The sequence below is a fragment of the Salmo salar genome, chromosome 06 (assembly GCF_965601325.2).
Source record: "Salmo salar chromosome 06, fSalSal1, whole genome shotgun sequence".
Classification (NCBI taxonomy): Eukaryota; Metazoa; Chordata; class Actinopteri; order Salmoniformes; family Salmonidae; genus Salmo; species Salmo salar.
Window position 1 is genome coordinate 63,702,341 of NC_138296.1, and position 23,433 is coordinate 63,725,773.

Consider the following 23,433-nt stretch of genomic DNA (forward strand, 5'->3'; position numbering starts at 1 on the left):
CCGGAATCATTGGGACGTCCCTACCCCAATGAAGTTGAAATGTACAATGGTTATGGCTAATTAAGGTTTATGGTTAGCGTAGGGTATAACGTTAGGGTTGGAGTTTAGGGTATGGACGTTCCAAGTATACCGGATAGCATAGCCCGTTTCCCGCAGCGCGCCTGTCAGTTTTTGTTTTATGCAACTCCCTGTATGTCTGCAAGCTTAATTAAGAACTGTAGATGTTCTGAATTTTATTAGGGTACTAGACCTGCATTTTGAAATCATAGGCCTATGGCAAATTATTTGTGTTCAGTTGTGTGAATATAATGTCCATAATAAACATTATTTCAGTTTACACTTTATTTCACAGTTAAGATTAAGACGATTTTTTGTGTTACACAACAATATGTTATTGCACAAATAATGTAATCAATCTATCATGAATATGAAAACAAAACGGACATATTTGAGCAAAACTTAATTTGTGTATTTCTGACAGAAATATTTTAAATAAAAGAGGTTGGTGGTACAACAATATGACCATCTTGTTTTCGATTCTGATTTTCAATCAAACATATACATTTGATTTAAAGAATCTGCAGTTACTATATACATTTTTGGACTTGTGAATGAATGATATGTACCTATTGATTCTTGAAGAATATAACTTATAAACTTTAAAGATCATATAATATATAAATGAAAGGCAGGCTAAAACTCTATAATTCCCCAAATATACCAACACAAATACATCTTCAATAGAGTAAAATATCAATTGGGTCATCTGTTTTTTTCCTATCAAATATCATACAAAATCTGACATGTGGAAGTATAATGCGTAGGTTAGATCATTTTGTTCCATCGCCAGTATTAATAATATCTATAAATTACCCAACTCAACTTTGTGTTGCACATTAGATAGGACATCTAGGTTTTTGTAAATTGTTTAACTAAAAATAGTAATTTACTGTCAATAATATTTGCAATGTATTTACATAATTTCCCCTAATATCACACCAAAAAAATCTTAAAATTACATAAATGTTAAATAATTACTTGAACAAATGAAGTTAAGAGTTTTGATGATTCAAAGCCTTCACAGACAGTTAAACAAAAAGGTACAAAAGGGCAGGCATGCAGTGATGGCCTTGAGAGTAGGCAATATGCATAAAAACACATTTAAATAAAGTAGTGATAAGAAGCCACTGACAATAACAATGTTGTTTATCAACATAATGTACAGCAGCTCAAACACATCAGTTAACATTGTATTTTATCTCTCAGGCTTGGTTTAGAAAATGGTCAGTCTCATGTGTTGTTAACAAATGATAGTAAGGAGAAAATTCTACAACCAAATAACATTTAAAGATTAAACACATTCTCAGATATTTATAGGTAATGTTCCACTGTTTGCCCTGTGAATCTTGGAGCACCAGCTTAAAACATGTCATAAATGTTGAACATTATAAAACCAGTGGTGCTTATTTACACTGAACAAAAGTATAAACAAATGTTTTCATGAGCTGAAATAAAAGATCCCAGAAATGTTCAATACGCAGTAAAAGCTTATTTCTCTCAAATTGTGTGCACAAATTTGACAAGACAAGATAATCCATCCACCTGACAGCTGTGGCATATCAAGAAGCTGATTAAACAGCAGGATCATTACACAGGTGCACCTTGTGCTGGGGACAATAAAAGGCCTCTCTAAAATGTGCAGTTCTGTCACACAACACAATGCCACAGATGTCTCAAGTTTTGAGGGTGCGTGCAATTGGCATGCTGACTGCAGCCATGTCCACCAGAGCTGTTGGTAGAGAATTGAATGTTAATTTATCTACCATAAGCCACCTCCAATGTTGTTTTAAAAAATGTAGCAGTACGTCCAACCGCCCTCACAACCGCAGACCATGTCTATGGCGTCGTGTGGGCGCGCAGTTTGCTAATGTCAACATTGCGAACAGAGTGCCCCATGGTGGCGGTGGCATTATGGTATGGGCAGGCATAAGCTACAGACAAAAAACACAATTGCATTTTATCGATTGGCAATTTGAATGCACAGAAATAGCGCAATAGATTTGGGCCTAATGAATTTATTTCAATTGACCGATTTCCTCATACGAACTATAACTCAGTAAAATCTTTGAAATGGTTGCATGTTGCGTTTATATTTTTGTTCAGTATACTTTTACATGAAAAAGTAACCCCGTTTGAAAATAATAATTCCCCCAAAACATTTCCATAACCCAACAAGGTCTCTCTCACGCAATAATGGCAATACTCCACACATGATCAACTACACTGGAGTCTTGGTCTAATAAATACTGAGATTAAAGTGCAGTGGTAAGAGTTGAGGAGAATACTCGGTTGTTGACGTTGTTGTGGTAAAGTTCCTGTACTGTAGCAGTGTCTAATGCCACACGAAGGCTCCTCACGCAGGCTTCTCTCTGTAGTCTGTGATGGCCTTCCATAGCTTACACAGGAGCCCACCTCTGAGGAGGAAAACATGAGAAAGATAAAGACAGACTATTATCACAACGTACGACATTAGCGTTTCAATCAGGTCGTTGACATGGCTGGCTATTTGACAGTGTAGGAGAGAAAACTGTATGTTGTGTACCTTAATCTCAAACTCTTCAGGTCGTCTCTCGTCACATGGCGGAGAAGGTCATCCAACGTGTACTCCTCGGTCAGAATCTACAAAATGGGTCAAATCATTGGTACATGAAATAGATGAAGCTCATGGCCAATAGATGGTGCTCAACTGTGTATCTGTTATTAAGGCTTTACACCTACAGTGTGCATATAGCCTTCTGTCCAATAATCTGTCAAACATCAATCAAGCCATTTGTTTTAACAGCTTCACAGCAATGCACATTGTTTACTGTAGTATTGTGGGAGAGAATTACGTGGGTGTGAGTTTGTTTACATAATGTGCCCATTTAAAACAGACATGGCTGGGGGTTAGCTGCCTCAGGACCTACCCTATCCATGGAGTCATCGTCAGCTCCTTGGAGTTTCAGCCACTTGATCAGCTCTGGGTCCCCATGGCTCATAGTGGACTTGCTCCTTTGGCTCACTGATAATGTAGGCATATCTGTCACCCACAAAGTACATGTCCAACTATTAAAGGGGCAATCTGCAGTTGCTACATACATTTCAAATGTAAAATTAATGATATGTACCGATTTCATCTTAACTTATAAATGCCTGCTTTACTCCAATGTTTGTAAACAAATTGAATGTAAACAAACACTGTAAAGCCTCAAAACATGGTTAAACTATAATATTTATATTTCTTGGATGATCAGTCCTTGCATCCATAGCTCTGTCTATGAATTTGAGAGTGGTTACATTTCTCCAGCCTTTATTTTTCATTTCACCTTTATTTAACCAGGTAAGCTAGTTGAGAACAAGTTCTCATTTACAACTGCGACCTGGCCAAGATAAAGCAAAGCAGTGCGACAGAAACAACAACACAGAGTTACACATGGAAAAAACAAGCGTACAGTCAATAACACAATAGAAAAAAAGAAAGTCTATATACAGTGTGTGCAAATGGCATGAGGAGGTAAGGCAATAAATAGGCCATAGTAGCAAAGTAATTACAATTTGGCAGATTAACACTGGAGTGATAGATGAGCAGATGATGATGAGCAGATGATGGTGTGTAAGTAGTGATCCTGGTGTGCAAAAGAGCTGCAAAGTAAATCAAAACAATATGGGGATGAGGTAGGTAGATTGGGTGGGCTATTTACAGATGGACTATGTACAGCTGCAGCGATCGGTTAGCTGCTCAGATAGCTGATGTTTAAAGTTAGTGAGGGAAATGTAAGCCCCCAGCTTCAGCGATTTTTGCAATTCGTTCCAGTCACTGGCAGCAGAGAACTGGAAGGAAAGGCGGCCAAAGGAGGTGTTGGCTTTGGGGGTGACCAGTGAGATATACCTGCTGGAGCGCGTGCTACGGGTGTGTGTTGTTATCGTGACCAGTGAGCTGAGATAAGGCGGAGCTTTACCAAGCAAAGACTTTTTGGATTGGAGATGTTTGATAATAACCAAAACAGTGGTGGGGATGTCACTTTTTATTGTTTCTACTGCGAATTGCCCCTTTAACAACAACCATGTATCATCCATATAACCAATCATATTTGACATAGCAAAGAATATGCATTGACTATTTCCTGATGCATCTGTTGTACAACTATTTCCATTAGTCCTTTAAAAAGCAGTATTTTTTATGCTCTTGTGCATAGCGTATGTAGTGTATGTTAGGATTTGTGTAGTGTATGTTGGGCAGTGGTGGAAAAAGTACTCAATTGTCATACTTGAGTAAAAGTAAAGATACCTCAATAGAAAATGACTCAAGAGGGTCTCCTGAGTGACGCAGTGGTCTAAGGCACTGCATTGCAGTGCTAGCTATGCCACTAGAGGTTCTGGGTTCGAGTCCAAGCTCTGTCGCAGCCGGCCATGACTGGGAGACCCATGGGGTGGTGCACAATTGGCCCAGCGTCGTCCGGGTTAGGGGAGGGTTTGGCCAGCAGTAATGACCTTGTCCCATCGCGCACTAGCGACTCCTGTGGGCCGGGCGCAGTGCACGCTGACACGGTTGCCTGGTGTACAGTTTTTCCTCCAACACATTGGTGCGGCTGGCTTCCGGGTTAAGTGGGCATTGTGTCAAGAAGGGGTAAACATTTTTGGAAAATGACTCAAGTGAAAGTCACCCAGTAAAATACTGAAAGTATTTGCTTTTAAATATACGTATGTACCAAAAATAAATGGAATTGCTAAAATGTACTTAAGTATCAAAAGTAAAAGTATAAAAAATGTCTAATTCCTTATATTAAGCAAACCAGACAGCACAATTTTCTTTTTTTATTTACGGATAGCCAGGGGCACACTCCAACACTCAAGACATAATTTACAAACCAAGCATTTGTGTTTAATGAGTCTGTCAGATCAGAACCACTCTTTTACACTACTGCTACTCTCTGTTCATCATATATGCATAGTCACTTTAGCCATATCTACATGTACATACTACCTCAATCAGCCCGACTAACCGGTGTTTGTATGTAGCTTCGCTACTGTATATAGCCTCACTACTGTTATTTTTCACTGTCTTTTTACTGTTGTTTTTATTTCTTTACTTACCTATTGTTCACCTAATACCTTTTTTTTGCACTTTTGGTTAGAGCCTGTAAGTAAGCATTTCACTGTCAGGTCTACACCTGTTGTATTTGGCGCACGTGACAAATAAACTTTGATTTGATTTGAGTAGGAATGACCAGGGATGTTTTCTTGATATGTGAGTGAATTGGAACATTTTCCTGTCCTGTTAAGCATTCAAAATGTAACAAGTACTTTTGGGTGTCAGGGAAAATGTATGGAGTAAAAAGTACATAATTTTCTTTAGGAATGTTGTGAAATAAAGTTGTAATAGAGTTGTCAAAAATATAAATATTAAAGTAAAGTACAGATACCCCCAAAAACTACTTAAGTAGTACTTTAAAGTATTTTCACTTACAGTTGAAGTCGGAAGTTTACATACACCTTAGCCAAATACATTTAAAATCAGTTTTTCACAATTCCTGACATTTAATCCTAGTAAAAATGCCCTGTCTTTGGTCAGTTAGGATCACCACTTTATTTTAAGAATGTGAAATGTCAGAATAATAGTAAAGAGAATTATTATTTCAGCTTTTATTTCTTTCATCACATTCCCAGTGGGTCAGAAGTTTACATACTCTCAATTAGTATTTGGTAGCATTGCCTTTAAATTGTTTAACTTGGGTCAAACATTTCGGGTAGCCTTCCACATGCTTTCCACAATAAGTTGGGTGAATGTTGGCCCATTCCTCCTGACAGAGCTGGTGTAACTGAGTCAGGTTTGTAGGCCTCCTTGCTCGCACACGCCTTTTCAGTTCTGCCCACAAATTTTCTATAGGATTGAGGTCAGGGCTTTGTGATGGCCACTCCAATACCTTGACTTTGTTGTCCTTAAGCCATTTTGCCACAACTTTGGAAGTATGCTTGGGGTCATTGTCCATTTGGAAGACCCATTTGCGACCAAACTTTAACTTCCTGACTGATGTCTTGAGATGTTGCTTCAATATATCTACAGTCGTGGCCAAAAGTTTTGAGAATGACACAAATATTAATTTTCACAAAGTCTGCTTAGTTTGTATGATGGCAATTTGCATATACTCCAGAATGTTATGAAGAGTGATCAGATGAATTGCAATTAATTGCAAAGTCCCTCTTTGCCATGGAAATGAACTGAATCCCCCAAAAACATTTCCACTGCATTTCAGCCCTGCCACAAAAGGACCAGCTGACATCATGTCAGTGATTCTCTCGTTAACACAGGTGTGAGTGTTGACGAGGACAAGGCTGGAGATCACTCTGTCATGCTGATTGAGTTCGAATAACAGACTGGAAGCTTCAAAAGGAGGGTGGTGCTTGGAATCATTGATCTTCCTCTGTCAATCATGGTTACCTGCAAGGAAACACGTGCCGTCATCATTGCTTTGCACAAAAAGGGCTTCACAGGCAAGGATATTGCTGCCAGTAAGATTGCACATAAATCAACCATTTATCAGATCATCAAGAACTTCAAGGAGAGCGGTTCAATTCTTGTGAAGGCTTCAGGGCGCCCAAGAAAGTCCGCAAGCTCCAGGACTGATTCCTAAAGTTGATTCAGCTGCGAGATTGGGGCACCACCAGTACAAAGCTTGCTCAGGAATGGCAGCAGGCAGGTGTGAGTGCATCTGCACACACAGTGAGGCAAAGACTTTTGGAGGATGGCCTGTTGTCAAGAAGGAAAGCAAAGAAGCCACTTCTCTCCAGGAAAAACATCAGGGACAGACTGATATTCTGCAAAAGATACAGGGATTGGACTGCTGAGGACTGGGGTAAAGACACTTTCTCTGATGAATCCCCTTTCCGATTGTTTGGGGCATCCAGAAAAAAGCTTGTCTGGAGAAGACAAGGTGAGCACTACCATCAGTCCTGTGTCATGCCAACAGTAAAGCATCCTGAGACCATTCATGTGTGGGGTTGCTCCTCAGCCAAGGGAGTGGGCTCACTTACAATTTTGCCTAAGAACAAAGCCATGAATAAAGAATGGTACCAACACATCCTCCGAGAGCAACTTCTCCCAACCATCCAGGAACAGTTAGGTGACGAACAATGCCTTTTCCAGCATGATGGAGCACCTTGCAATAAGGCAAAAGTGATAACTAAGTGGCTCAATATTTTGAGTCCATGGCCAGGAAACTCCCCAGACCTTAATCCCATTGAGAACTTGTGGTCAATCCTCAAGAGGCGGGTGGACAAACAAAAACCCTCCAAGCATTGATTAGGCAAGAATGGGCTGCCATCAGTCAGGATGTTGGTTAGAGCCTGTAAGTCTTAAAAAAGAAGGGTCAACACTGCAAATATTGTCTCTTTGCATCAACTTCATGTATTTGTCAATAAAAATCTTTGACACTTATGAAATGCTTGTAATTATACTTGAGTATTCCATAGTAACATCTGACAAAAATATCTAAAGACACTGAAGCAGCAAACTTTGTGAAAATTAATATTTGTGTCATTCTCAAAACTTTTGGCCACGACTGTACATAATTTTACTTCCTCATGATGCCATCTATTTTGTGAAGTGCACCAGTCCCTCCTGCAGCAAAGCACCCCCATAACATGATGCTGCCACCCCTGTGCTTCATGGTTGGGATGGTGTTCTTCGGCTTGCAAGCCTCCCCCTTTTTCCTCCAAACATAACAATGGTCATTATGGCCAAACAGTTCTATTTTTGTTTCATCAGACCAGAGGACATTCCTCCAAAAACTACGATCTTTGTCCCCATGTGCAGTTGCAAACCGTAGTCTGGCTTTTTAATGACGGTTTTGGAGCAGTGGCTTCTTCCTTGCTGAGCGGCCTTTCAGGTTATGTCGATATAGGACTCGTTTTACTGTGGATATATATACTTTTGTACCTGTTTCCTCCAGCATCTTCACAAGGTCCTTTGCTGTTGTTCTGGGATTGATTTGCACTTTTCACACCAAAGTACGTTCATCTCTAGGAGACAGAACAAGTCTCCTTCCTGAGTGGTATGTCGGCTGCGTGGTCCCATGGCATTTATACTTGCGTACTATTGTTTGTACAGATGAATGTGATACCTTCAGGCATTTGGAAATTACTCCCAAAGATGAACCAGACTTGTGGAGGTCAACAATTTTTTTTCTGAGGTCTTGGCTGATTTCTTTTGATTTTCCCATGATGTCAAGCATAGAGGCACTGAGTTTGAACACAGGCTTTGAAATACATCCACAGGTACACCTCCAATTGACTCAAATGATGTCAATTAGCCCATCAGAAGCTTCTAAAGCCATGACATCATTTTCTGGTAATTTACAAGCTGTTTAAAGGCACAGTCAACTAAGTGTATGTAAACTTCTGACCCACTGGAATTGTGATACAGTGAATTATAAGTGAAATAATCTGTCTGTAAACAATTGTTGGAAAAATTACTTGTGTCATGCACAAAGTAGATGTCCTAACCGACTTGCCAAAACTATAGTTTGTTAACAAGAAATGTGTGGAGTGGTATGTAAACTTCCGACTTCAACTTTAAGTCCTTTACACCGCTGATGTTGGAAGGTGTGTAGTGTCTGTTGGGAGGTGTGTAGTGTTTGTTGGAAGGTGTGTAGTGTCTGTTGGGAAGTGTGTAGTGTCTGTTGGGAGGTGTGTAGTGTCTGCTGGGAGGTGTGTAGTGTCTGCTGGGAGGTGTGTAGTGTCTGCTGGGAGGTGTGTAGTGTCTGCTGGGAGGTGTGTAGTGTCTGCTGGGAGGTGTGTAGTGTCTGCTGGGAGGTGTGTAGTGTCTGCTGGGAGGTGTGTAGTGGATGTTGGGAGGTGTGTAGTGGATGTTGGGAGGTGTGTAGTGGATGTTGGGAGGTGTGTAGTGTATGTTGGGAGGTGTGTAGTGGATGTTGGGAGGTGTGTAGTGTATTTTGGGAGGTGTGTTGTGTATGTTGGGAGGTGTGTAGTGTTTGTTGGGAGGTGTGTAGTGTGTGTTGGGTGCTGTGTAGTGCATGTTGGGAGCTGTTGAGTGTATGTTGGAAGGTGTGTAGTGTATGTTGAGATGTGCTCACAGATAGGCTCTGAGCAGATCCTCAGTAATTTCATCCCCTCTTCCCTCTCGTCCAGGACCTGCTGGAGGATGGCCTGGTACTCTCTCTCCCTCTCCAGCAACTGCTCCATTAGCCTGGGCAGACACAGCAGGGAGAGAGGAGGGGAGGGGGAGCCATAGGGTCATTCAATGAGTTAACACAATACTACTAGACATGGCTACTGCAGCCACAGCGATAGCCATGATGAAAATAAACATATTTTCTCTTCTGTGTTGGGACCTTTCTACATAACAGAATTAACATTGGTGAGGAAACAATGTGAAGCTACATGAAATATCTGTTACTAATCCATCACAGTGTAATAGCAAAGGTTGTTGGAATAAATCTCTGCTTTTGTGTCTGACAGTTGTTGTCATGGTTATGACCGCACGGCGACCCACCTTTTGGTTTCCAGCTTCATCCTGCCTAGTTCTATGGTGACGGAGCGCTGGGCATTATTGGATTCGTGTGAAACAGTGGAACTGAGTGTGCTCACGCCGGAGGTGGCGACCGTGTCAGTGTTGGGAGGGGCTCTGCTCTGGTGGGCGGCGGTATCCTCAGGCTCAACGTCATCGTCAACGTCAACGTTATCTTGGTCGGCCGGGTCACTCTCCGAGGCCAGGCTGAAGTGGGGCCTCAGCTCTGGGTAAGGAGACGTGATGCGTCATTACACCGTTACAGCAATAGCATGACAACTAGTTCATATGCAATAGCTAAACTGCACTTTGAAATAGGAAACATGAAACCAAGACAGCAACATCACAAGCCTCAATAAAGATCAGTCTATGACTACAATAATCTTTCAAATGCAATTGTTATAATGGCATCTGACTAGTATATACAATATTCTTGTTAAATACAAATCTCTGTTCTCCTTTTGATGTATCACTATGGGGATTCACCAGGAACACCAACTCTTGGAAGGACCTATCAAAAGCGTCTGTTGGAGACAGACGGGTAGAGTGGCAAATAAGGTGAGCCCCTCACTTCCTTATAAGGAGCCACTTTCCCGCCCTCTGGTCATTCTCGCGAAGAGCATTGCTCTCTAGCTCTTCTCAGCACAACTGGATCCCTGTTTTCCTGCTTACAAGCAAACCGAAAGGTTATTGCTGCTGAACGTAGGTCTTCAGACCCTTTCGAGAGGTTGAGTACGGACCTAAAGGTTTTTGTTTGTGTAGAAATTCCTTTTCTACTTCTCAGTCTCCGTTGGTAGCTAGCTTCACGGCTAACTATTGAGACTCAGTTAGCCCACGCTGCAAGGCTAACTTGGCTAGCTCGCTGAGAGGCAAGCTAAGCTCACTAGCATACCCTACCTGCAACATGGTAGCATTGCTAGTTCCCTTCTGGACGTCTAGCTTAACCTACGTTCACCCGTTTGTGTTAACTAGACCAACCGTCTCAGCCTCACGGCTCCTTCGGTTGCGGGACCACACTACCTGAAGGCTCACTGTGCCCCCACATGGTTTCCTTCAGCTAGCACTGAGATAGCTACAGCACACCTTCACCACAAGGTAGCTGCTAGCTAGCTAAGGCTCCACTAGCCTCTTGGCTATAGCGTTCTATTGTGCTCATTATTGCTAGTTATTAGCCGCAATGCTTCTAACTAGCTAGCTTTAAACGCCATTTACACAAGCTACCTTTTGCTAGCCACCAGCAGCAAGGCTTCTGTCTAGCTAGCCCAGGCCTGCTTCTTGTTGTTCTTTCAACAGGCGTTGCTTTTTCCTCCTAGCAAGCCTTGTTCCTCACAATGGCCACTGCCATCCCAGGAAGAGCCTGGCACTTGAACTCCCAGGTTTTTGCGCTTGCGGTTCCATGATTGTGGAAGGATTACCACCCTCAATGCATCAATTGTTTGGGAAAGGAACACGCCCAAGAGGCTTTTGACGGCCGAGTGCTGTGATCACTGCAAACTAGGGCAGGTCAGAGAAGGCTTAAATGAGCATCTATTTCGATAGCCCCTCGCCTCAGAGCAACAGTGAAATCTGAGGCTCAGCTCCCCGTAAACGAGTCCAGTTGGGGCAAGGTCATGGATAGACTCGACTTCCTCACCTCACTGTCTGACGATGTAGTGTCTGGAAAGCAAGCTAGGGGGTGCCGAGGATGACAATGGGATTTATCTCACAGTTATCCTCGAGATGGGGGCTGACGATCCGGTTCGCCCGCAGGTCGGACGGCCTTGAGAGCAGTGAAGCCACCCCCTACTCCATTGGAGTTTGGTGGCCGTCTCCCGAGTGGTCATCTCCTGTAGGGGCTCGGGGCCCGTCAAGGGACCTATGCGATTGGAAGAGACTCCCATCTCATACAGCCCCTGTAAAACAACTGCTACCCACAGTACCAGCTTGCTTCAGGGAAGCTAAGAGCTTGTGGGACAAAACCCTCACTAGCAAGATTTTTGCTAGAGGCACTCCGAGCCTGGATATGCACAACATGCACTATATGGAGGAATCCGGGTTTGTTAACCCTCCCAATGTGGAGCCGTCACTGGCTTACCACCTCAGCCCCTCACGCCATTTTACTAACGACACCGGCACCTCACTCCCTAGAAAGACAGCGCTTTACTGTCTCCATTTTTCTGAAAATGTACAAGGCCTCGGCCCAAGCAATCGGAGCTCTCAATGTGACCTCTATTGTTGGTTTCAGGCTGAGCTACTGAAAGAGGTGGGGAAGCAACTGGAGCAGGACACCCATGGCCAGATGCTTTGGAGGAGAGCTGTATGATTACAGACCTAAATCTCCGTGCCTCCCATAGTGCCATTCAAGCTCGTGGTTATAGCATGAGCCTAGCAGTAGTGGGTGAAAGGGCACTTTGGCTGAGCTTATCCAGCTTAACAGACAAAGTAAATGTGGACCTCCTGGATGTCCCAGTGACACCCGATGAGTTGTTCATGCCGCAGAAGTGTGTCATGCGCAAGAAAGAAGGCAAAGCCTTCAACTTCTGCCTGCCCCGCAGACCCGGGCCCGTGGTAGCCCTTTGGTTCGTACATCTCGTCCCAAAAATATTTTACATACAGCGGATTTTTAAAGGGCTGAAGAGTTTGGTCTGCTTCGTGTTTACATTTTTGCCATGGATTTTTTGTTGTTGTGATACTGGTATCGTCACAGCCCTAGAAAATAGGGTTATGCCGTATGCTTTTCCTCCTATACTGCCTACCATCCCTCTTCCGTCTACACAGAGCAAGGAAATTGGGCCGCCTCTGCCTTTCCGGTCGGCAGTTACACCCTGCTCACGACCAGTCCTGGCAGCTATCGTCATGCAGGGTTTGTAGCCTACTCTTGGAAGAGAGTGCCAGCCCCCATATGCTCACACTTTTTTTTTTTTTTTTTTAAGTTGCGTTTTTCTTGGAGAAGTGCTATGACTAAACAGATTGTTCCTTCCTACACTCCATTTTCCATGGTCCTATGTTCCTAGCAGGATTTTTTTAGGAAGGAGAGAAGGTTTTGTCATTTAAGGTCCTCTAGCCGTTTTGTCGGTGTGCCAAGGCCCGACACTAATCCATAATTGTTATGTCGTTTCTAGGGGGGGCACGTCACATTCGCCCAGTCTCTAGTCTTTAGCTAGTCCTGGGACATGTCTATTGTGCTTAAGCTACTTTCACAGCAGCTAGTAGCTGCTGAGAAGCGTGGAGATGTAACATTGCTCCATCTTTCGCTTTACTACTGCCCTTAGCATCCCTAAACACAGTGTTGGGAAGCAGTGAACTACATGGAGTTCACTAGTAATTTTAACTACATTTTGCAGTAGCTTGGTGGTAGTTGAACTAAATTCAAATCTAGCTACACTCTTTGGAAAAAAAGGTGCTATCTCGAATTTTAAGGGTTCTTTGGCTGTTCCCATAGGTGAACCCTTTGAATAACTTTTTTTGGTTCCAGGTAGAACCCTTTTGGAACCCAAAATAGTTCTACCTAGAACCAAAAAGGGTTTAACATGGAAACAAAAAGGGTTCTCTTATGGGGACAGCCTGAAGTGTAACTCTACTCTTTTAGCGAAAATAAAATATGGTGGTAGGCAATAATTTCCTTTTTCAACATCAGATCTGCCTAATTCTCACTTGAAACATCGGTTTTGTGTTTTATTAGGCTAAAATCCACATTCTGTTAACATATGAACCCAAAGCAATCTGTTCATGCAGATTGTAGATATGACATTTCAGATTGACTTATGATCATTTTTCACAAAGTAGTTTGGATGTGGTGAACTACTTTTTTCAAAGTAATTTTAGTTAAGTAAACAACATTTTCCTTAAGGGTAGCTTTAGCGAGGCTTAACTTCTTCCAGTGTGAAGTAACTGGGAGCTTGGTAAACTACATTTTCAGAGTAGCTTCCCCAACACTACCAGTCACTGTTTGCGCCCACAGTCTGCCCAGGGGTTTTTCATTTCGCACGTTACGCATCTACTTGGATTGAACGAGAGCTCAAGGGTGTTATGCCCTTCTCTCATAGGGCCCTCTCCTACTGAGGAGTTTACATTTTGGGCACTGTTTTTGGGACATATCTCATTAAACAGAGGAAGAGAAGCATGAGAATGGCAGGAGAGTGGCTCCTTATAAGGAAGTGAGGGGCTCACCTCATTCGCCGCTACATGTCTGTCTCCAACAGATGCTTTTTATTGGTCCTTCTGAGAGTTGTGATACATCTCACTCATATTTTCAGAGAACCGGAGTTACAAAAGTAACCTTAAGTTGTGATTTTATTGGGGCTCTATTCAAAGTCAAGTTCCTATCTTTACTTAACAGTGTCCTGGGCCCTAAGGGGCATAATTACTCATTTAAAACTCTGCAGCTGGAGTCACTGCTATTACCTGGCACCAGGATGGTGATGGCAGTTTGCACCGCTTTACGGATGATATTGTCCAGGGCGAACATCCAGTGGGGCTTGATGTTGTGGTTTCGTAGTACTTTGTTTACCTGGAGACGCAATGGCCACACATACACGCACACCATTAATAAACAGCTGACCCACACACACACATACTGCACCAAGGCATCCTCTACATGGTCACATTACTGGAAAGGACAACAGGCTTGACCCCACAGGGTGTCTGTTTACATTGCGTGTGGTTGCTGCCTAGTAAGCTGAGATATCCCCCTATAATTAGCCTATGGAACAAGCATTTCCCAGAAAAAAGAGATACTGCTATTTATAAAAAGCCATGCATTCTGGAAAATCCAACTGTAAAAAAACAAGTGTGCATTGATAATAATCTGTTGCAGACAGTGTAACCTATAGACCAGAGCTGTTTTCATAAGTATCCACTAGGGGGCATCAGAGCTCATTATTGACAGAGCGTATAACTCTCGCAAATCTAACAGCCTGCTATTTGCATAATTGCATTGTGAGACAGGGCAGAATCAGCCCCTTTACATGATGTGCAATTAAGCGGACATATTTCCCTTTAATTACCCTTAAAGGTCAAAAGTGTTTCGCAGTCAATAGTCTGATCTGTTTGTTCAAACAATGGCAGCATGGCGACATAAATCTGCTGTGAACAGTTCACAGAAACCCCCTTAAATCATAATTCAATGTCTCCAGAACCTTTGGTCTATACAAGGACTATTTTAATTCCAAGCCATTCACAGTGGATAAATAGACAATGGGATTTTTGAATCATCATAGGCCATTTATAATGCTTATGGAGAGACCTACTAATGGGTGAAGAAAGAGCACTTACTGCATCCTGGAACCCGAATAGCACCACCTGTAGCTGGCTGATGGCCGTGCTGTCAAAGTCTAGCTCCAGTTTGAGCTGGGAGAGGGTGTTGGCTATGATCTTCCTGTCCGCCATGCGCACAAAGTCCCCCAGACTGACCACCAGGGTGGAGATATGCTGATGTCTCAACTTGGTGTCGGATGTCTCAGAACCCTGCACACACAGGGGAGAGGAGGATGACGAGAAGGGGTGATGAGAGGAGGGTGAAGGTAGAGAGAGGAGTGCAGATGACAAGAGGTTTGTTTTACTCTGAGACAGCCCCTATTCTAACCTGTTCCCAGATCTGTTTGTGCTGTCTTGCCAACTCCTAGGGTCATTGTCAGGCCGAGTGACACCAGGGCAAAAACCGAACTGGAACCAGGCCAACCCTTTCCCTGTCCACTACCAGACTAGATGCTAACTGACCTGTTTGAGAGCCTCCACGAGGTTGGCCACCACCTTGTCTCTGTCCTCAGTGAGGATGCGGTGCAGAGTGGCCCTTCTCTCGCTGTCCTTCCTCAGCATGAAGAACCCAGTGTCCTTCTCATCAGGAGACGGCGGAGCACTGTGGTCCTCAAAGTTCTCCACTGGGATACTGGTGGGGAACACGGGTTAGATTAGAGACCCCAGTGACATTTGTTTTAGAACATATTTGTAAAGGAGAATAATAAAGTTAAAGTTGGTATACACACTGTCCAACGAAATGCTTACTTGCACAATTTATAGTCCAACATTTACATGTGTTTTGGAGAAGGGAGGATTGGTGGGAAAGTGTTTAAAATGGTCCAGTATTTAGCAATAACAACAAGAGTCTGGTAGCAGCAGTTGTGGTGTGTGTGTGTAGCATGAATGTATGTGTGTGTGTGGATAAGTGTATCAAATGTTATTTGTCACATGCGCTGAATACAACAGCTGTAGACCTTACAGTGAAATACTTACAAGACCGTAACCAACAATGCAGTTTCATGAAAAACACGTGTTAAGTAAAAAATAGATAAGTAAAAAATAAGAAATGAAAGTATATCTGTACAGTGTGTTTGTGAGTGAGTGCGGAGAAAAAACACAGGCTCAGTGAAAATGTTTTGACAACATATTGAGAATAATAAAGTTCACAAATATTACAGGACATTCTTTGGCAACCGTGGTATAAGCATGATCACATCTGGAAATAATGTACTCCACGGATGTACAACATCCCTCGTCCATTATGCCCAGATAATGTACAGAGCGTCTGTCTTTATCTCTTACTTGCTATATAAGTTTCCTCCAGATTTGGGTTTTTCCGGCACTGCTTATTGTCAGATTGATTAAGCGGTGTGTTTTTGTGATCTCAAATCCAAAATGAGTAAAGAGACAAATTTAAAACGTTAGCTTCACTGTCCAGATACATACTGTATGGTGCTGACTGTATGTTGTGTTACCTGAGGAACAGGGAGCGGGTTCCCTTGACATCCCGATCGCTGTAACACTTGGTGCTGGGCTTGAAGATGAAGGGGTTGGTGTTGAGGTCGTTCTCAGGGGAGACGGAGCCGTACTCACTGCTGCTGCTGGTGTCCTCCACCACCACAGGCACTGGCAGGGAGATGCTGCGCAGGTACTCTGGAGGGCACAGAGACGGGTGACGGCACAGTTACACCACTGTTACACAAAGAAAAGCAGAGCGAACAACTTGTTAGGGACGCTACATGGAAATTATATTACAGTACTACTTCTGTGAGAGTATCATCTCAGGGTAGGGTAGTCAACAGGACAATTGGGTTAGCCTAATGTCGTTGGGCTCAGACTCAGTGTACTCTAAAGAGGATGAAACGCAGACGCTCAGATAAACTCACCTGAACCTGCTGGTGTAAGAGCTGAGGAGAAAAACAGATTTTTTTTATTACATTTTTTAATTAAATGATAAGTATGGATTGTGCAGAAAAATAAACAGAGACAAAAAGTATCTAAAACAAAGTATCTAGAAGCAATTGTCTATCTATTCAGATATATCTGTATTCTACTAACTACTGCACTGATTGACCAGTGAAGCGTTGTCCTAGCTACCTGTGAAGCTGCTCTTGCCCCTCTTCTTGCGGCTGGTGACGGTGAGGAACTCATCCGTGAGCAGGTGCAGGGCGGTGGCCCTCTGGTCGGGATCGGGCTCAAAGCAGCGCAGGATGAAGGCCTTGGCCTCCATGGACATGGAATCTGGGATCTCAGGGTGGATCTTGAACATGCCGACCTGTAGCCAAGATAAAACACAGCACAGTCATGCTTGAGTTAAGGGCCTAAACTACAGCTGCAGCCAAGTCATAGTACAGAACTAAGTTAAGTCACCTAGCCAAGTCATGCTAGATCTAAGGGCCTAACTTGCAGCTACAGCCAAGATAAAACCCAGTCATGTTAGATCTAAGGGGCCTAACTTGGAACTACAGCCAAGATAAAGGCCTAACCTCCATCTACTGCCAAGACAAAACCCAGTCATGTTAGATCTAAGGGCCTAACCTGCAGCTAGAGCCAAGACAAAACCCAGTCATGTTAGATCTAAGGGCCTAACCTGCAGCTAGAGCCAAGACAAAACCTAGTCATGTTAGATCTAAGGGCCTAACCTGCAGCTAGAGCCAAGACAAAACCCAGTCATGTTAGATCTAAGAACCTGCAGCTACAGCCAAGACAAAACCCAGTCATGTTAGATCTAAGGGCCTGACTTTAGTTAATGGTGGGTAAACTGATCTCTTGTAACCCATAGCTCTGTGGCGCTGTAACACTATGCAGGCGTGCTCATACCATCACAATATAGGAGGTCAACGCGACAGTGAAGGACGAATGCGTTAGCTCGTCTGATAAGAAGCACTCTAGAAATTCCCAACATTGATCTGGAATGTAGGCTTGAGATTAGGAATGTAATGCCCCTACCAGTGGAGACATTCCAAAAGAATGTTTATGTGAGGATTGTTGCCAAACGCTTTCTCACCTGTACAACAGTACAGATGAGAAACTACTCTAAATAGTAGTTTCTCATGTAAGCCATTGCATAGAAAGATGACAGTGTTAGTGAAAGAATTATTAGCATTGCAGATCTATACAATCCGGTATAGAAAAGTGGTTTATAAACACTGGAAAATGCACGTTAAGACATGTGAACGCGCAGCAATTTACTACTGTAATTCAATTAAAATGCATAGAAATGTCCATGCTTCTGGCCTGCATTCAACATGATCTCCATCACACTCCACAGACCACCCAGTTGGATCATTAGCTTCCGTTTTTAATAGACTACATATACCCAGACTTTGCCTTTGTGATATTGCTGATGAGGGCAACACTTAAAGTTTCCACTTTAGATGAATACAAGTGGAAAAAGCTTGAGGAGGGCTCATTAATGGAACGGAAACTTAAAACAACACACAAAGGCTAGACGGTACTGCACACAAGTTCTATCTCTAGGCACTATGTCTAACCTCACACATGAATAAGTACTTAATCCAATCACTTGCACAAATGTGCCTAGAGGCGTGTAAAGACAGCTATCTATTCCCGCATCTGACTTCACTACTGACAGAAATATGTCAGCAAAACCATAAATCCCAATGAACAACAGAGGTCAATAAACTGAACATTAGTTGACTTCTGAACTCTGACCTTGAACATGGCGGCCTGTGGTTCCCCCAGCTCGTAGAAGGGTGGTTTCCCAGTGGCCATCTCAATGATGGTGCACCCAAGAGACCAGATGTCTGCAGGCTTGCCGTAGCCTCGAGGGCCTTTATCTATGATCTCAGGGGCCATGTACTGTAGAGTCCCTGCAAAACAACAACACACCAAACAGACTGGAAATTATACACATCATAGCTGCTAGTTACAAGTTGCATATGTAGAATTTGCATTTAAGGTCTGATACAAGCAAACCAGGTTTTAGGGAGGGTGAACTTGGGCTCTATAATAACCATGGATGAAATGAGTCTAATTATAGCCTACTGTAAGAGAAGCTTTTATAGAGCTTTTAAAAGGTAAGCTAATGCTATGGTGAAAATAGGAGAGACACATTGCGGTACAATTTAAACAGGAGAAACTGACTGTACGGTAATGGTTTCAAGATGAAAAGGATGTGTATCTCTATGTTCCAATCAGCAGTCCACTGATCTTAACAAAGAGGCCAAGCTGTGCTACCATTGGCTGCCACAATGTCAACAATGCCATAACCCTGGAACCCTGACCTGACCATAAACACTCACCAAACAGCACTCTGAATAGAAACGGCAGGCTATTCTGAGATATATAAATTACAGCAGAGATCATCAACTAGATTCAGCCGCGGGCCTATTTTATCTAGAGCGGACGGTCAGGTGGCTGGAACATAACTATAAATAATTTGTAGACTGCAAATTGACCCAAAGAATCCCAAACAGATATACTATTTGACTAAAACATAACAATCCAAAAACCTTGCTTACGTTTGTACACGGTTACATATATGTCTATGTTAGAATTAAAATCACTTGGAGCTGATTTGCTTGTGTTTGATTTGCTGGGGGGGGGGCTCAGAAAAATTGGGGCACACAAAACAACTAGTTTCTTTGGGACAAAACTAAAGTTATTATAAATAGTCAGTGAGATCACTACGTGGGCTGAGGGACCAGCTCATTTTAAAACATCCTGTTCCATCATGGCATGTTTAGAATGTAGGGAGGGGAAGCTTGGTGGTTCTACACCCAATCAGGAAGATCAGAACATACCAGTGGTTATAAACCTAGTCAGGGAGACCAGAACATACCAGTGAAAGTCTCAGTGCAGGGGTTGATCCCAGCAAGCCGTTTAGAGGTACCAAAGTCAGATATCTTCAGAACTCCACTATATGTGTTTATAAGCACATTATCACCCTGTGGATATAAAGAGAACAGATGGGATGAGAAAAGAGCTCCATTCCAAGTAATATCTATTCCTTAACCTTAATCCAAATGACTATGATATCAGCCTGGTTATCTAAGGTATTTCCTAGAAGGCAATCAGCAACAGTTGTTACAGTGGGCCTTATTCACCACCTCCAATCCAAAACAAGATTATTAGCATTGCTGTGAACGGCCGTTGAGGTCATTTTATGAGATACAATTGTTAAATGAGGCAGAAATTAGAGGCCTATCTTGTCCTGGGTGTAGGAGGAAGAGTATGCTAACCTAAATGACTTGTTCTATTATGGGATGGGAGTGGGCTCAGTGTGTTTTTATTATGACTGAGACTGAGTTATGTCACATTAACCTTCCTGTAGGATGATAAGGGGAAGTCTTTATAACAGTGCTAGGCGCCACTTACAAATCAAATAATTTATGTACCCCTGACATGAATGTGGCCTTCCTATTGGCCAGGAGCATACTATACAATGGCCAATCAAAGCCTTTGAAATAGAGCAGTGGTAGAGGAAAGAACCAAGGCTCCACCTTGATGTCTCTGTGAGCGATCTGATTGTCATGGAGATATTTGAGCCCCTCCAGGATCTGTCTGGTGTAGAAGCCGATGGTGGGTTCGTTGTTCTTCAGAGGGCCCCATTTAGACCTCAGCAGGGCAGACAGGCTTCCTGGATACAAACCACAGGCCAAAGTACAATACATATCAATACATTCTGCTTTACTATCAGCAGGACATTAGTGTATTCAGTCCATTACATAACTCAGATAGCATACACTCACAGGACAGTTTATTAGGTGCACCACCTCGTTCACGAAAATGGTTAGCTCCTACAGACAGTGAGTCAGGTGGTCGTGGCTTGCTACACAAAGCAGGCAGATGGGCATCAAGGCATTCAGTTACTGTTCGACTGAACGTTACAATGGGCAAAACGAGTGACCGAAGTGACTTTGAGTGTTGTAGGATCGACGGTACCAGGTTCGCCGGATCCAGTATCTCAGAAACGTCCGCCTTCCTGGGATTTTCACGCACGACAGTGTCTAAGGTTTCCTGAGAATGGTGTGACAAACAAAAAACATCCAATCAGCGGCAGTCCTGTGGGCGAAAACAGCTCGTTGATGAGAGAGGTCGAAGGAGAATGGCAAGAATCGTGCAAGCTAACAGGCGGGCCACACAGAGACTAATAAATGGCAGTACAACAGTGGTGTGCAGAATGGCATCTCGGAACGCACAACTTCTCCTACTATGAGCTAAAAACAAGAAGAAGCGGCTCCAGTGGGCATGCCATCACCAACACTGGACAATTGAGGAATGGAAAAATATCGCCTGGTCCGACGAATCCCGATTCCTGTTGCGTCATGCTGATGGCAGATTCAGGATTTGGCGTAAGCAGCATGAGTCCATGGACCCACCCTGCCTGGTGTCAACGGTACAGGCTGGTGGCGGTGGTTTACCGTTGTCCAATCTGCAGCAACCGAGGGATACCATCGCTTCAGCATGGACCAACATCCCTTTGGAACGTTTCCAACTTGTAGAATCCATACCCTGAAGAATTCAGGCTGTTCTGGAAGCAAAGGGGTGTCCGACCCGGTACTAGATGGGTGTACCTAATAAAATGGCCAATGAGTGTATACGTGTTTGTATTTGCCCTCTTACCTCCGGGAACCTGCTCCATGAAGATCTTGATAAAACCATTCTCGCTGATGGAGCCCAAGTACTGCACAATGTTCTTGTGCTTCAGGTGTTTGTGAAGGGCAATCTCCTCGTGGAGGGGCTGAGAGTACCTAGGACAGAATAGATGAAACATCCACTGTTACGTCTAATAAGGAAAAAGGACAGGATGATGTCTTCTCTCTCTCTCTCGTTCAAAAAAAAAGACCAGAGCACTTTGAGACGGGAAATTGCACTGTTGCACTTAGTAGCTTGCAGTAACCTATCACGGAGAGAGATGTCAGAGGGACTCAGTCTCAGTCCAGTACACCATGGTCAGAGGACAAGTACCACAAGGACACACACCAGCTGGCTACATATGAAACGTCACTCTCCTGCAATCTTCTTTTAGAAATAAATGTTCAAACTGAACACCATAAATAATAAGACTAAATACATTCTCCCTCAATCACACGGTTGGCTATTCTAGTGAATCAGACACTTATTCAATGTTTTTTCCCCCGAGAGGATACTTCAGAGTTGCTTCTAAGTGATTCAAAATAATTCTTGACACCTTTGAGTTTTCCCATGAGAGCCCTCTAATGACTTGTGATGTGATGAGTGGAACAATGTATGACAGAGGGATCATCTGGGCTGATTGGGCTCTGAAGGAGTCCCATAATAAGACAGGAATAGGTGGAAAAATGAGCAGACCAGTGAGGTGGGAAGGCAGCGCAAGTGCTTGGTACACTAGTTGCTAGGCGACTCTTTCCCCCCAATTATTTTCATTGCCCAGTCACTCGATCAGGTGTACGGTATATATAACACTTTCGTGTGCCAGAGAAAGGACACAAAACAGGAACACAGAGCTAACACAGTGGACGACTTAAACAAGCGTTTTGGTGCCCCTTCGATCTGCCAATCAAATGATCACTCTCAGGAAACCCCTTTGGTTGTTGTGCTCTGAATAACCACTCACTCACTTTAAATAATGACACAGGGACCTGTTGCAATAAAGCCTTCCGTTAGCAAAGGGCCTCTTAAAAGACCGTAAAAGTGTCATGGATGCTTATTATGTCAACTATAGTAGCCTGTGCAATGACAATACGTGTAAGGGGGAATGGTAGAAGCTGAGGATTTGTGCTAGTGTCTTTTTGGAGAAAGTCCACTTAACATGTTCACCTACCTGCTGTCTCTCTCCGGTATCTCCTTGATGGCCAGCCGCACCTGGTTGCTAAGGTCCCGGCCTGCGTACACCACTCCAAATGTGCCTTTTCCCAGAACCACCCTCTCCCCGAGCTCATCATACTCATAGTCGTACTGAGGAGGAAATTATTTCAAAGAGGACATTTTGTTGCATGTTAACTTCAAGGGCCATAATGATAGAGTTATAACAGGGATATAGGTCCATCTTAGAGCAGGTGAGCCATAAGGTGAGAGTGGCGGCTGGGTATCAACTAAGCAAAGGGCAATGTGAGCTTTACAAGGTGTGGCATAGATCAAACAGGGCTCAAAAACAAGTTGTGGCACCATGCTTGTGTTTGACAAGAAGTCTTTGGGTAATTATTCACAGACAATTATTTTCCCCCTGTCTCACCACTGGGAGAACAGGTGACTAGAGGAGCAGGTGTTTTTGCTACTCTACACTAATGGTTTCCATTGCAAAACATACAATGAACAGCATGATCCATGTCCACACTGTAGGAAGTTGCCTTTATCTATTTCTGTACATTGCCTCTATCTGGTTTGATATAGAATTTGGAAAACAATCGGAGAGACAATCGCTGCTGGCTACACCCTACACATTCTGGAAATCAGGTTAATCCTGTTGGAGACACCATACAATGAAAATATCCCTCTCTCCTCCCTCACCTCGAGGGCGTCAGCGTCACACTCCCCCTCTTCGGAGCCTTTCCATGTTTCTTCTGCGATGCTGTTGACCAGATCACAGAACCTGCAACACACAGAGCACCCCAGATGACCTTTACCACACTTACAAATACGTCACAGGAGTAGTTGTGAAAGAACACTAAGCCCAGGCACCCTTTCATACACTCTCAGCGTGAAAA

The 23,433-nt window shown here is 43.3% G+C and overlaps 1 protein-coding gene across 2 annotated transcripts in view; it reads right to left on the reverse strand.

Moving 5' to 3' along the window:
• Positions 1-447: 447 nt before the first annotated feature.
• LOC106607751 (mitogen-activated protein kinase kinase kinase 5) overlaps positions 448-23,433 on the reverse strand; it is a 61,335-nt gene continuing 38,349 nt past the window's right edge. Inside the window, exons 14-31 of one of the 2 annotated variants that reach the window (XM_082976809.1) lie at positions 23,237-23,318; positions 22,551-22,684; positions 21,371-21,498; positions 20,248-20,384; positions 19,587-19,692; positions 18,458-18,615; positions 16,880-17,057; positions 16,669-16,689; positions 16,258-16,435; positions 15,263-15,431; positions 14,819-15,010; positions 13,949-14,054; positions 9,551-9,791; positions 9,132-9,244; positions 3,592-3,681; positions 2,967-3,079; positions 2,603-2,679; positions 448-2,474 (exon numbers count right to left, since the gene is read on the reverse strand). In XM_082976809.1, the coding sequence (XP_082832935.1) occupies positions 2,414-2,474; positions 2,603-2,679; positions 2,967-3,079; positions 3,592-3,681; positions 9,132-9,244; positions 9,551-9,791; positions 13,949-14,054; positions 14,819-15,010; positions 15,263-15,431; positions 16,258-16,435; positions 16,669-16,689; positions 16,880-17,057; positions 18,458-18,615; positions 19,587-19,692; positions 20,248-20,384; positions 21,371-21,498; positions 22,551-22,684; positions 23,237-23,318 (2,284 nt within the window). In that variant the 3' untranslated portion in view covers positions 448-2,413. The remainder of the gene's footprint in view (positions 2,475-2,602; positions 2,680-2,966; positions 3,080-3,591; positions 3,682-9,131; positions 9,245-9,550; positions 9,792-13,948; positions 14,055-14,818; positions 15,011-15,262; positions 15,432-16,257; positions 16,436-16,668; positions 16,690-16,879; positions 17,058-18,457; positions 18,616-19,586; positions 19,693-20,247; positions 20,385-21,370; positions 21,499-22,550; positions 22,685-23,236; positions 23,319-23,433) is intronic. The other variant, XM_014205044.3, reaches the window with a different exon arrangement.